We start from the raw sequence: 13379 nt of genomic DNA, 5'->3' as shown, positions 1-13379 counted from the left end.
GGCCACACTTGGCACTTGCTAGATTAATCAGTGTTTGAATGTCCCCTTTTCCCCACAGCCCAGGTTCGCACTGTTTGTAATGAAAGGGAACTAGCTGGCAGTCAATAGAAGACTGCTTTGGCTTAGGATTCTTGAGTGCCCCATCCAGCCTCAGTCCTGCAGCATAAGTCATAGTCAGCAGCCAAGCTGTCAGCAGACAGACAGGAGGGGAAGAAAAATCAAACCAATAGTGGGTCTTCTTTTGTAACATGACAGAGAATGGGGAGGTGGGGAGAAGGGCCGGCTAGTCTTGGCTCATTTGGGATTATTTTTAAGGCAGTTTTCAAAGTCTTTCCCTCTTAGGAGGAAGATTTTGCTGTGTGTGGTCAATGAGCTATCTGAAATCTTGCTCAGCACTTTAAAAAAAGTTGGTCATTTGAGCTCAATCCTGCAAGATGCTCAACACATTGGCCCCACTCCAGCATGCACTTAAGCATGTGCTTAACTTTAAGCATATGAGTAGTCCCTTTGAAGTTATATGGCTCAAGGGCTTTGCTGAATCAGGGCTAGAATGCTCAACATCTTGCATGATCGGGCCTTTAGGTTGTCCCAGCCTGAGAGCCAACAGTGGGGGAATGTTTAAATCCCCTCCCCCACGATCCCTCCACACTACCAAAAAACCCCCTACTTATTAAATACACACACATATATATTATATGGCAGTGGAAGTATTGAAAAATATTTTTCATCCTCAGACTGCAGCAATATACTGACAGTGCAATATAGTAAACACTGCTGCCCTACTACAGCACTGTCCTTGTGAGGTAGGTAAGTACTATTATTATTTCACTGTTACAGCTGGGAAAGTGAGGCATAGAGAGGTTAAAGAGACACTATCAATTTAAGTATGGGCAAAATCTACTGCCTGATCACGACCTTTACCAACCAGCTGAACGCTGTCCCCAATCAGGTACTTTTCAATATTGTTTTAAAATAAAATTCAAATGGTTATTTTTCATCCAATATTTCTCCCAGAGTTTGATACCCAAACCTGAAACTAAGAACCTGACAGTGAGACTGACTATAAAGAAAACAAAAATGAAATTGATTTCCTTGATTTTCATTTGCTAAACTGAGAGAATTTTTAAAAAATAAATAATGTGCCTCAGGTTTGAATTTGTAAAATTATTTCACTTTTAATAATCTCAGCTGTTATCAGTAACATAGGTAAAGACGAGTGTTTATTTATGATACTTTATTTTTAAGGTGATAGTGTCCATTTAAAGAAACGTGCCCCTGACCATAGAATGGTCAGGAACAGAATCCAGATCCCTTGACCACCCAGTCCTGTCCCTTAATGAAGAGACTATGCTTCCTCTCAAAAGCTCAATAGCTATTTGGTTATGATTATATCTGTTCAATAATTACTCAATGTTGAATTAGATGTAAGAGAATATGTATCTAATTTCATTATGTACATACTTTTTAAATCTATGAAAGAGAAGTAATCTGTAAAATATTTAGAAATCTGTATAAAAGTAAAAAATCCATGTGACAAATGTAGAATGCTATCGCATGGATTTTTTTTTTTTTTTTTGGTAGGTTTTAGCAATTAACAACTATTTTTCAAAAAACTTTATCGTAAAACACTGAAAACAGCATACTTATATTTCATACGATACTACCATTGCACATGTTACAAAAGAGTACAGACGCTCCCCGGGTTACGCAAGACCCGATTTACACAAATTCGCACTTATGGAAAACGTTCCATAAGCCAGAAATAGGATTTTCAAGTTGCGGAAATATTTGCGTAACGTACTGGTATACGTTTCTGACTTACGCAAGGCTTTCCGGAACGGAACGATTGCGTAAGTCAGGGGGCGTCTGTACTACAAAATATAACCTGTTCCCTGTAAGTTAGTGAAATAATATACTGTGTATGCAAAAACATGCATGGAAAGGTGACCAAACAGGTCAGAAAGACTGGCATTTCCCACAATTTAATATCCCTGCAATCAGAAATGCAAAGCTGGACACTGGACTCGCTTTGCTGCTGCTTTGGGACTAACAAGTACAAAACCTCAAGGGTTCTTGGGACTTGTAGTCTTTTTCTAAAGCATGTCACAGTAAAAACTGCTTTCAGCAACTATGTCTTCTCTACATTTGCATCTGTTTTCTGATTTACTTTCAAGAGAGATTACAGTCCCCAGCATTCCTGGAGGCTTTGAAGTTCCTATTCTCAGGACAATCACAGGCCTGACTTCAAATCAGCCAACCCACATTGTTTAGAGCTTGTTGCAGTTCTGACCAATCAGCATTTCCAACGGAGGAAGAATGAGGTTACACACTGAGCAGGCGGGATGTTTAGCATCTAGAGACCCGATCCTGAAGGTCTAACTCATACAAAAATTTCCACTGAGTTATTCCTGAATAAGAACTGTTAGGAGTTTTGCCCAAGGAGGGCAAGGGTAAGAACTTCAGAAATGAGGCCCTGATCCATGGAACGATTCCGAATGGCAATGGACTGGGCCCTGAGTCTCTAAAATTTTAAGCAGTTACTGCATATGTAGGAAGGATTGTTGCAAATGAGAGCATGTGATTGCAAATATAAAAGTAGATTTTTGTATATTATTTCAATATTTTCATAAAACACTGACTTATTTATGAACAACTTTGAATGAAAGTAGAATTTATTTTCTCTCTGTTTTTAGCAATTATCTTGTGTTCATACTGCATTCATCACCTCAGTATCTATTTATCTATCTATGGCAGTTATATGGCCCACAGGGTCTGAGCACCTCACAATTTATAATGTATTCGTCCTCACACCAGCCCTATGAGTTACGGCAGTACTATTATCCCCGATTCACAGACAAGGAGCTGGGGCTCAGACAGTTTAAGGCAGGGGTGGGCAACCTATGGCACGTGTGCTGAAGGATTTTCAGTGGCACTCACACTGCCTGGATCCTGGCCACCAGTCCAGGGGGCTCTGCATTTTAATTTAATTTTAAATGAAGCTTCTTAAATGTTTTAAAAACCTTATTTACTTTACATACAACAATAGTTTAGTTATATATTATAGACTTATAGAAAGAGACCTAAAAATGTTAAAATGTATTACCGGCACGCGAAACCTTAAATTAGAGTGAATAAATGAAGACTCGGCACACCGCTTCTGAAAGGTTGCTGATCCTTGGTCTAAGGGCTAGATTATTAAAGGTTTGTAGGTGCCTAACTCACTTTGAAATCAATGAGTTAGGCAGCTAGATGCTTTTAAAAATCCCACTTCACACCTATCTTCATCTACATATCTTTAAAAATTTGGCCCTAAGTGACTTGCCCAGGGTCACACGGGAAGTCAACAGTGGTGCAGGGAACTGCATCCAGGTCTCCAAAGTCCCAGGCTAGTGTATAGTGCTGTTCAGGCCTTATTATGAATGAGAATCAGGCCCTAATGAAACATGCCTTATAACATCTCTGTCGGGCAAGGGAGTATTTCTCCATTCTACAGATGTGGAAACTGAGGTTCAAGTGACTTGTTCAAGGTCACATAGCAAGTCTGAGAGAGAGCTGGGCATGGAACTGAGATTTCTTGTTTCCAGTTTCTTGCTCTAAATCAGGAATCCTCAACAAGGGGGCTGCAAACGAGTGTTGGGGTTATGACAACTCTGCCCTCTCTCCAGACTGTTAAACAGAGAATGGTCCTGACCAGACTCCAGCTAGATGGGAAAGGGTTTCTGGGAGGAGGGGATGGATTCCACTGTGGATAATGTTGAGAACCACAGCACCAACCCCTGAGCTATGCTTCCTCTGCCACATGCATAAGTCGAGTTGATACTATATCATATGCATATATTTTTTCTGTATTTTAATATGAATGTGTGTAATTATTGAATATTTACACAATGAACGTAATATATTCTGCAGTCTTTTGAATGCCTTGCATCAGCAACACATTTCTTATTCAGATCAGGTTTGGGTTTTTTTTAAACAAAAATTAAAATCTTTGGGCCTAAACTCCTTAATGGTGTCCCTTTAAAATACTGTTGCTAGGCCCTTTTATCAACCCAAATGTCCACCCTACAGCCCAGTCTCCCCTCCCACCCTCTTCATCTGCTTTTTCTCTCTGAAAACCCAGCCCAAGGCAGAGAGAAGGAAGCGTACTGTGTGCTATGGGGGAAATCAAGCAAGTGCGTCATGGTGACAAAGGGGTGGTTCAGAGTTTCAATCGGAGTTATCCTCTTATCCGCATCTATAGTCAACATCTTCTTTAACAGATCTATAAACTCCCGCCGGTCTGCCTTTTCCACCAACATATCGCTTCCTTCTAAATCCGTTGTCATATTCACCTGGAAAAGAAGGGACAACAGTTAGAAGGGAGACTCAGATAGTCAGGTCTCTAGCAGATCATTTTCTCTCTCCTGACTCCATCGGGTTTCTGTCTCTGGAAGAGTAGCTGCTGAGGTCACAAGGAAGAATCTGAGCTGGCAAATCAAATCACCATCAGGCTAGTGCAAGCCAAATCTCTACACAGGCTATTAAGTATCTAGCTCATTTGGGTCAATGGCTACTGAAGATGTTAGTCACCCTTTGCAGCTTTTGAACAGCTTCTGTGTGGTAACAGACAAGCTCTGACACATAAAGCACTATACAATTAGACTACTGAATTATGTGTCCTGCAACAATGACGACAAAAAAAAACCCACAAACAAAAAAAGATCTCGGTAAGTTTATGGGGGACATCACTATTTACATATCAGGTGCCAGGAAAAGCCTTCATATTAAAATCTTTCCTGATCCCAAGCACTAGGAAGAGAACCTAGCACTTGTGAAACTCCTAGTTACTCAACCACACTGCTTTATGTCACTTTTATGACTATATATTTGGTCTTTTCTGGAGGAATCCAGTGCAACACATGACAACTGGGAGTTGGCTGGATTGGTGCAGACCTGATGTTTCTCAGAGGTTTGCCCAAAGCAGCATATATGCAGAAATGATGTCGTGCCCCATTTCTTTGCCTTGCGCAGAAGCACAAGGAGACATCTCGCTAGTTGCTCACCAACATTCTTACCTGTGCCATATCATCCAAACAGTTGAAAATGTACTTCCTTGCTTCCTTCGACTTAATCCCCGTCTCTGCCTCGTGATCATCTGGTGTCTGCTCAAGACAGGGGAAAGGCAGTTACCTGGGCTGCCCTTGCATCTATGTAGGGTGATATGCCAGCTCAGACGGACACCTCAAAGCCCACCTCTATACAAAGCCATAGGCATAGTTTGAATTCTATATTTGGAGTGGGGGGAGCTCCAGTCAGGCCAATGGGGCTGCACGTGGAGGGGAAATTCTGTGCCTACTTGAGGCTTGCAGTTTGGGGGGCAACGCTCCCCATGCCCCCCCCCCAAAACTACACCATGGACAAAGTTGCCTGTCTCTTCCCTGAACTAGTAACCAAAATAGTAGCCAAATACATTTATATAGCACCTCTCATGCCTAAAGAATCCCAAAGTGCTTTACTGACTAAGACGGTCACAATTATTGTTAAGCTAGAGGGCTCCCTGTTGAGAACACCAGACACAGGGCAGCAGAACATGTTGCTATCACTGATCCGGGAACCATTTTTTGTACTATTATCTATTTTAATTGTTAAAAGGGAAATGTGTGTCTCAACTAGACAAGTATTAAAAACAAATTCCACCCAGGGGCAGGTGAAATTAAACATCACTTCATCAACTACAACTATCAGCCATAGATAGGAAAGATATAAACAACAACCCTAAATTGATAGGATAGTACTTCTCTCTCTAAGGGTACGTCTACACTGCAAAAAAATGCACCTGTGGCAGTGAGTCTCAGAGCCTGGGTTAGCTGACTTGGACTCATGGGGCTTGCGCTAAAAATAGCAGCGTAAATGTTTGTGCTCGTGTACCCAGGTTCTGAGACCCTCCCCCTTCGCCAGGTTTCAGAGCCTGGTCTCCAGTCCAAGTGGGAACATCTACACTGGTATTTTTAGCCCCGGAGCACAAGCCCAAGTCAGTGGACCCATTATCTGAGACTTGCTGCCAGGGGTTTTACTTTGCAGTGCAGATACGCCCTTCGTTAAACTAAAATAGTCCATTCTGCAATATCCTCAGGCTGGGCAGCTCCAGATTGGAGAGATTTTAAGGTTCACTTTGGACTTAAAGCTTCTACAATGTAGTGCCAGGCACTAATTGCAAAGCCATTGGCCAGCCAAGGGCTGCATACTTTTGTTACAACAGTTTTACCTCAGCTCAGACCCATCCCAACATCTCAGTTTTTGGAAGCATCTCAATGCATTGCAAAAAGACGAGACCCACGCTCCAACTTAACAGAATGTCGCCTTACTTCCAGTCTACTGCAAGATGAAGGAAACAAGGAAATATCTTCCTACCTTTAGCCTCCACAATGGATACGGTGAGTCTGTATCCCTGTTGAAAAATCTTGTTGTCTTTGTCCCTGAACTTAACAAATACTCTGCTGGTAAGCCCTGTGTCTGTGAAATATAGCGAATCTGTAAGAGAAGGATGAGAGGTCACTGTTCATCCTGTGAAGATCTGTGGTGGGCTTCCTTTCAGGAGGGCAGGAGACATTTAAAACATTGGAACAAAGAAAGAGGGAAAAAGGTGGTGTCAAGTTGGGCTTTATCAAGGATATACTAAAAGGAATGAGAGAAAGAGAATTCCCATAGACTTTAATGGCATTTCCAACTTTATCATTAATGTCTCAGGACATTTACCCTGAAAGTCTATAAAACATTCTTCCTTTAGCTTCTAAAGTCGGTGGGAATTTCTCCCTTTATCTTCAGACTTTCAAGGTAAAAGAGAATGCCCACACATTTTAATGGTGTGTTTTTATTGACTTAGAGCTTTTCATGGTAAGTTCCCGTCTCTATAAGGTATGTCATTTCAAGGTACTTCTTTTATTTTCTTCGGAGCAGCTCAGAGGATAAAGCAGATGAAGCCAATATCGGTGAACTGAAGCGGTCTATGCATTGAAGCAAATTTACACCCTCATTCTGTATCATGTACTAAATCTGCAGTATTTATATAGCTTACTGAATTTGTCATGTCAATGACTTTCATGGACTCTGCCTAGCTGGCATACACAGAACCACGGGATGTTACACATATGTGTCTAAGAGTAGAGAATTCTTTTTTCATTTAGTAGAGAAAAAGTATGTGAGCATGTAATTAAAGGCTGACATAATGTTGACATAGGGTGGCATATGAAACCTTAACTTCAGCATTTCCTGACTTCTTGATTGCTTCACTTTGAAAACTTAATATTCTTCTAATGCAGGAAATGCCACAGACAAAACACTAGGTATTTTTAAAAGAAAAGACGGAAAGAAAAAAAAAATCATAAGCAGCAGCTGCAGTCCTGAGGACTTCAAAACGCTGCTGGCCCTCACCCATACAAAGTGCCCACTTCTGCTGTGGAACTCCTTAGGTACATCCGAGCAAGGCTCCCTCCTGCTCACCTTACAAACGTCAATAGCCCCTCTTCAGCCCACTCCCATCCTTACAAATCCACACAGGCTGAAGCAAAGACTCAGTTTCAGTGCCAGCCCATTTCATAAGCTCCACAGGAGCCCTCAATATACTTGACTAGAGCAGACTTTGCACTACTATAAGTCAACCGTATACATGCGTGTGATGAGTCCTTCCTCAACTGTGTACTTTGTCAGTTTATCTCTGGAGCGGAGTCTACTGCTCATGCTCAGTATGTGGTTTTCAAAGACACAAAACCAATTTCCTCTGGAACAGCTAAAGGCACTGAATCTCAGTGAGGGCTATTTCCATGCCAGATTTCACTTTTAAAGCCGTGGCTGAAATATTATTAAAAAAAGAACAGGAGTACTTGTGGCACCTTAGAGACTAACAAATTTATTAGAGCATAAGCTTTCGTTGACTACAGCCCACTTAGTCCACGAAAGCTTATGCTCTAATAAATTTGTTAGTCTCTAAGGTGCCACAAGTACTCCTGTTCTTTTTGCGGATACAGACTAACACGGCTGCTACTCTGAAACCTATTAAAAAAAGAAAACTCTCAGGAATGTTTTCATAATGGGAAAATTGTACTATATTTCTTTTCATCACTCTCCTTTTCCCTTAGGCTTTCCCCAGAAAGATCACTTTCAGACAAAGCCCAAGCCCACAGTTTCAGAAAGGAACGAGCAACTGAAAAAAGGTGGTTAGAATAGAAACTGTTATCTAACCTGAACTGTAGAGGTTGCTGCGTCTCCTGTTATAGAGGTAGGCCAGGAACATTAAAGTCTATGGGGCTGATCTTCAGTTAGCTTTAATTATCACAGCTCAGTTGAATTCAATGGAGCTATGACAGTTGACACCAGCTGAGGATCTGCCCCAAAGACCATTCTCTTTCTTTTCATTGATTTTAATATACGTCCTCATTAGGGGATTATAAAAAGCAGCTGAGTTCATACAATTTCTTATATTATAACAAATAAATCTTCATTTAATACTTGCTGTTAAGCGGAGTAAGGATGGCAGCTCTGTTCAGTGATTAGAGATCATCTACAGAGCTTTCTAGTCAACAGGAACTTATACTCTTGATTGACAGTTCACTTAGGCAGTCAGTTCTTAAAGGCACAGTACTAAATAGCTTATTGGTTACCTAGAACACTACAGGTGGATAAAAAGTAGTCTTAGGATATTAAAAATCAAACACACATATCTTCCATCAGCAAAGAATAGAAAGTTAAAAATCTGACCCTTCTGACACAAGAAGGAAAAAAGTTTCTGTGTTTTTGTTAAAAGCAAGTGCAGCATCCATACCAACCTGATCGTACTCTGAAGCTCCCGGGTATAAAGGCCAGCCCAAGAACAGCTCTGCAATAACGCATCCCAGGGACCACATGTCGATTGCTTCACAGAATGGTAAACCAAGGATGATTTCAGGGGCTCTGCAAAAGAACAGATGAGGAAGCATTAACCATTGTAAAACACACACAGGCATTTGTTCAGAATTCCATGTAACCAGCGACCCTCAAGAAGCTATCTGCAGAGAACAAGAAATTTTATTGGTCCCACAAAGCCCTGAGTGCTGTCTTCTGGCATCTAATCTGTTAACCAACTTCTAACACACATACAGACATCACCTTTATAGGACACTCCTATAACACCATATACCGAGCTCTTATATTTCACTTTTCATGTAAAGATTTGAATTTTCTTAACAAAAGAGATAAGTATCACTATCCCCATTTTACAGATGGGACATTGAGGCACACTGGTGAAGTGACTCGCCCAAGGTGCTGCAGCTGGGAATAGAACCCATGTCTCCTGAAGCTCTGCCCAGTGCCCTAGTCATGGCATAATGCTGATTCTCTTTTACATAAGGCCGTCCATGTGCAAAACTCAAAGTGATTTACAAATATTCATACACTAATTAAGTTTTACAACAGTCCTGTAAGGTACAAAAGCATTGTTGCTTTTATTTTACAGATGAATGTACTGTAGAACAGAGAAATAACACAACAATACCACAGCTATACATGGAGTTATGGGCAATGGCAGGAAAAGAACCCAGGAGTCCTGGCTCTCAAGGTTGTGTTGTAGGCACAGGCCACATTTTCCATCTGCTTTCAGCTACGGAAGGGAGAAAGGGGATATTTAGGGTCTCCTTATCTGTCTCTCCAAATATGACTCTACGTTTGTTCCAACAGATGCCAACTGAAGCAAAGCAGACTTCTGCGCAGTACATTTTAACATTAGCTCTGCTTAGGAAATGTAAAGGAGGCACTAAAGTCTCTTACTCCTGAGGCTGTTTGATACTGTATTTAATGATTAACTTAATTAAGTGCTTAAGAGCAAAAGCCATCTACTATCTTCAAAGCTTTGGTCCATTCCGGTCAGCACTAGCAGAGACACCCATGTAACAGGGGGAATGCTTTTCTTCCCGTTTTTAAAACACAGACTTCCAGCATTAAAACTGAGACTATTTTAAAAACTTACATTATGCTTCTGCAAACCACTAGTGTCCCAAAAATACTTTCATTTTCCTAGCAACTTTAGTCCAAGAGCTTCAAAGCACTTTATAAACAATGAAAACTCAATACCCCTATGATGCCTCAATACCCCTGTGAAGTAGATAAATATCATTATCCCCATTTACAGATGGGGACATACTGTTGTCAACTCTTGCGATTTTTATTGTGAGTCTCACAATTTTATCCTGAGTATCACACTACTTGATGTTTCCTTAAAGCCCCAGCTTCTGGAGTCAGGTGATTATATTAGATTCTCAACTTTCCTTTCCTGCAGAGAAAAGCTTACAAACATGAACCCTAAAGGCTCAAACACCATCAGAAAAATAAAGCTCCCCAAATATATTATTTTTAAAGTATCATGATTTTTAAATTAATCTCATGATGGGGGAGTGGGGCTGACTCACGGTTTTCAAATGCTTTGGGTTGGCAATATTGATCAAATGCCTCAGTCCATATTAGAGTGAGAATTAGAACCCAGGAGTCCTGACTCCCAAACCCCTTCTCCAACCACTATACTGTCTCTTGAAGTATGTCATTTTTCATCGAGATAGCAACCAATGGCAGCAGGAGATTCAGACCTGCTAATTGCAGTTGAAAATATATTGTTTTCCAGCAAATGCCATTGCTTACTCATAAAGAGACATAACTTCAGAGCAGAGCTGTGAAAATGGGGAGGTTTTCTTTATTTAAGAAACAAGCAAAGACACAGCAATGAGAACCCGTACCCCAATCTCAGCACAAAACCCTCTTCAACACTGGGCTGACTTGCAGCGATAAAAACAAACTGTTGGCTCCAAATCGAGCAACCCAGAATCTGAAAATTAAGGCACCTTAAGCCTGGGCTGATTCTGCCATCCCCACACAGAGTATACTATAAGACTGAGTTAAAAAGAACAATCATCCCCCATCAGCGCTCCTAATTTCTTTTGTGATTGCGATAAGCTTTTATACCCACCATTCCTTTGCATTAGCATGCCTGTCACTGCCAACTTTTTATTCCAATATTACAGCGCCAGTCAGGAGAATGGCAAAGGGTTAATTTCCAGATCTAACATCTATATTCCCCTCCCTTCCTCATCCGCTTCTTCATTCCTTCCGCACTGGATGACACCCAGACAAAAATGCAGAAAGAGAAAGAAGACAGCTAGGATGACCTGAATCTCATTACTATGTAAATCCTGCATTCAAAGCCATCTGCCTCTCCCTGTCTGCCTGCATGTTATGAATGAAGCCTCCCTGGTCACTAATGAGAGTTCAATCTTGCACTGTCTGAACTTGAAATCCCATCCACTAACTCCCTGCGTCAGGGAGAAGATAGAATGTTATCCAGAAGCCTCCCCACCCATGAAAAATCATCTCCATTGCTGCCATACACAGATATCACCTTCCACTACCCACCACAACTTCCCCATCTCGACCATTCTTATTTATTTATTTACTGTTCCTGTAAGGCAGTGGTTCCCAAACTTGTTCCGCCACTTGTGTAGGGAAAGCCCCTGGCAGGCCGGGCCGGTTTGTTTACCTGCCGCATTTGCAGGTTTGGCCGATCGCAGCTCCCAGTGGCCGCGGTTCGCTGCTCCAGGCCAATGGGAGCTGCTGGAAGCGGCGCGGGCTTCCAGCAGCTCCCACTGGCCTGGAGCAGCGAACTGCGGCGCGGGCTTCCAGCAGCTTCCATTGGCCTGGAGCAGCGAACCGCGGCCATTGGGAGCCACAATCGGCCGAACCTGCGGACACGGCAGGTACACAAACCGGCCCGGCCCGCAAGGGGCTTTCCCTGTACAAGCGGCAGAACAAGTTTGGGAACCACCGCTGTAAGGAGTTAGAATGACAGCCCTGGACACTGCAGTCCTCTGTTTCCCCAAAGAACAAGCTTCCACATGTGCTTCCAGATTATCTGCCATTGGATACCTCCTTTGTGTTTTGCGGGGCTAAAATTCATATCTATTTTTGGGAGCATAGGAGTTGCCAAACTGAATCAGGTCTTGGTCCATCTGGTCAAGTAGCCTCTCTTGCACAGCGGTCGATACCACGTACTTCAGAGGAGGGGGCCAGAAACCTTGTAAAGGAATAACCTGCCCATAGAAATTTTTTCCTAACCACTGTCTGTTAGATGTTGGTTTATGTCTTGAAGTGTGGGCATATGTTTGCTTTATGAATTTTTATATAATCTAATCTAACAAGGGATATTCTCCTTATCCATCTATAGGGGCAGGATCATTTTTTTAAATCTCACTAAGCCGTTGACCTTAATGATAAACTGTGGCAATGAGTTTCACAGGCTATGTGTTGTGTGAAAGTGTATTTGGTTTTATAGCATAAGTTTGTTGCCTTTCACTTCACGTTCCCTTGTTACTATATTGGGCAAAAGGTTAAAAGGGAGCCCTGGATTCATCTTCTCCTATGCCATTCATTACTTTTAGACCTCTCTCATTTCCCTCTTATTTCTGGGTCTCTCTCAACTAAACAGTTCCAGTCTTTTTCAGTTTCCATCATGAGAATGTCCTTCCATGCCTCCAATCATGTTTCGTACCAGATTCTAAACTCCTTCTATTTTTGCTATAACTTTTTAGAGATGGGGTGATCAGAAGTGAATATAGTATTCAAAGTGGGGGCGTACCATCAATTTACATAATGGTATTATAACAGTTGCAGAATTATTTTACATCCCATTCCTTTCTGATCCTAGCATTTTGTTTGCTTTTGGACCGACACTAGCAGATGTTTAGCCTATACATCACCACACAGGTCTTTCTCCTGAGTGGTTACAATTAATTTAAAACTCAACAATATCTAGGAGTAGTTCCATTTTTTTTTCCTTTCAATGTGCACTACCTTATATTTGTTAACACCGAATTTCATCTGCCACCATTCTGCCTATTCCCTGGTTAGATGCCTGAGAAGTTCTTTGCTGTCTTTGGTAGTCTTGACTCACCTACATAATTCTGTGGCATCTGCAAATTTTAGCACCCCACATTTTCCTATTTTTTCCAGATGATGAATAAATATATGTAATACATTCTGGTTCTAGTATGAGACCTTGAGTCACCACTTTGTTTATCCTTCTCTTCTTAGATCATTCAAATTTGGTTCAGATACTCAAAGAGTGGCATAATTTATTCCAAAGAAAGGAAAAGTTTGTCATATCTTAAGCACCATGTCAGCTGCACCAGGGTCTAGCAACATTAGGAGCCCTTGCACGGGTGGCTCTACCATGTAGGGTGACCAGATGTCCCGATTTTATAGGGACAGTCCCGATATTTGGGGCTTTTTTTTATATGGGCTCCTATTACCCCCCACCCCCTGTCCCGATTTTTCACACTTGCTATCTGGTCATCCTACTACCATACTACCAGCCATTTTCAGCACAG

General features: G+C 41.6%; 1 protein-coding gene across 9 annotated transcripts in view; it reads right to left on the bottom strand.

Annotated features, from left to right (window-relative positions):
• HIPK2 (homeodomain interacting protein kinase 2) overlaps positions 1–13379 on the bottom strand; it is a 201101-nt gene that overhangs the window by 52459 nt on the left and 135263 nt on the right. For 8 of the 9 annotated variants that reach the window (XM_005296408.5, XM_065565575.1, XM_042851603.2 and 5 more), the window contains 4 exons: positions 8802–8925; positions 6391–6510; positions 5055–5141; positions 4147–4331 (listed from right to left, as the gene is read on the bottom strand). In XM_005296408.5, coding sequence (XP_005296465.2) covers positions 4147–4331; positions 5055–5141; positions 6391–6510; positions 8802–8925 — 516 coding nt within the window. The remainder of the gene's footprint in view (positions 1–4146; positions 4332–5054; positions 5142–6390; positions 6511–8801; positions 8926–13379) is intronic. The other variant, XM_065565553.1, reaches the window with a different exon arrangement.

The sequence above is a fragment of the Chrysemys picta genome, chromosome 1, assembly GCF_011386835.1.
Source record: "Chrysemys picta bellii isolate R12L10 chromosome 1, ASM1138683v2, whole genome shotgun sequence".
Lineage (NCBI taxonomy): Eukaryota > Metazoa > Chordata > Testudines > Emydidae > Chrysemys > Chrysemys picta.
The sequence above is the reverse complement of the archived record's forward strand: the minus strand, read 5'-3'. Positions and strand labels throughout refer to the sequence as shown.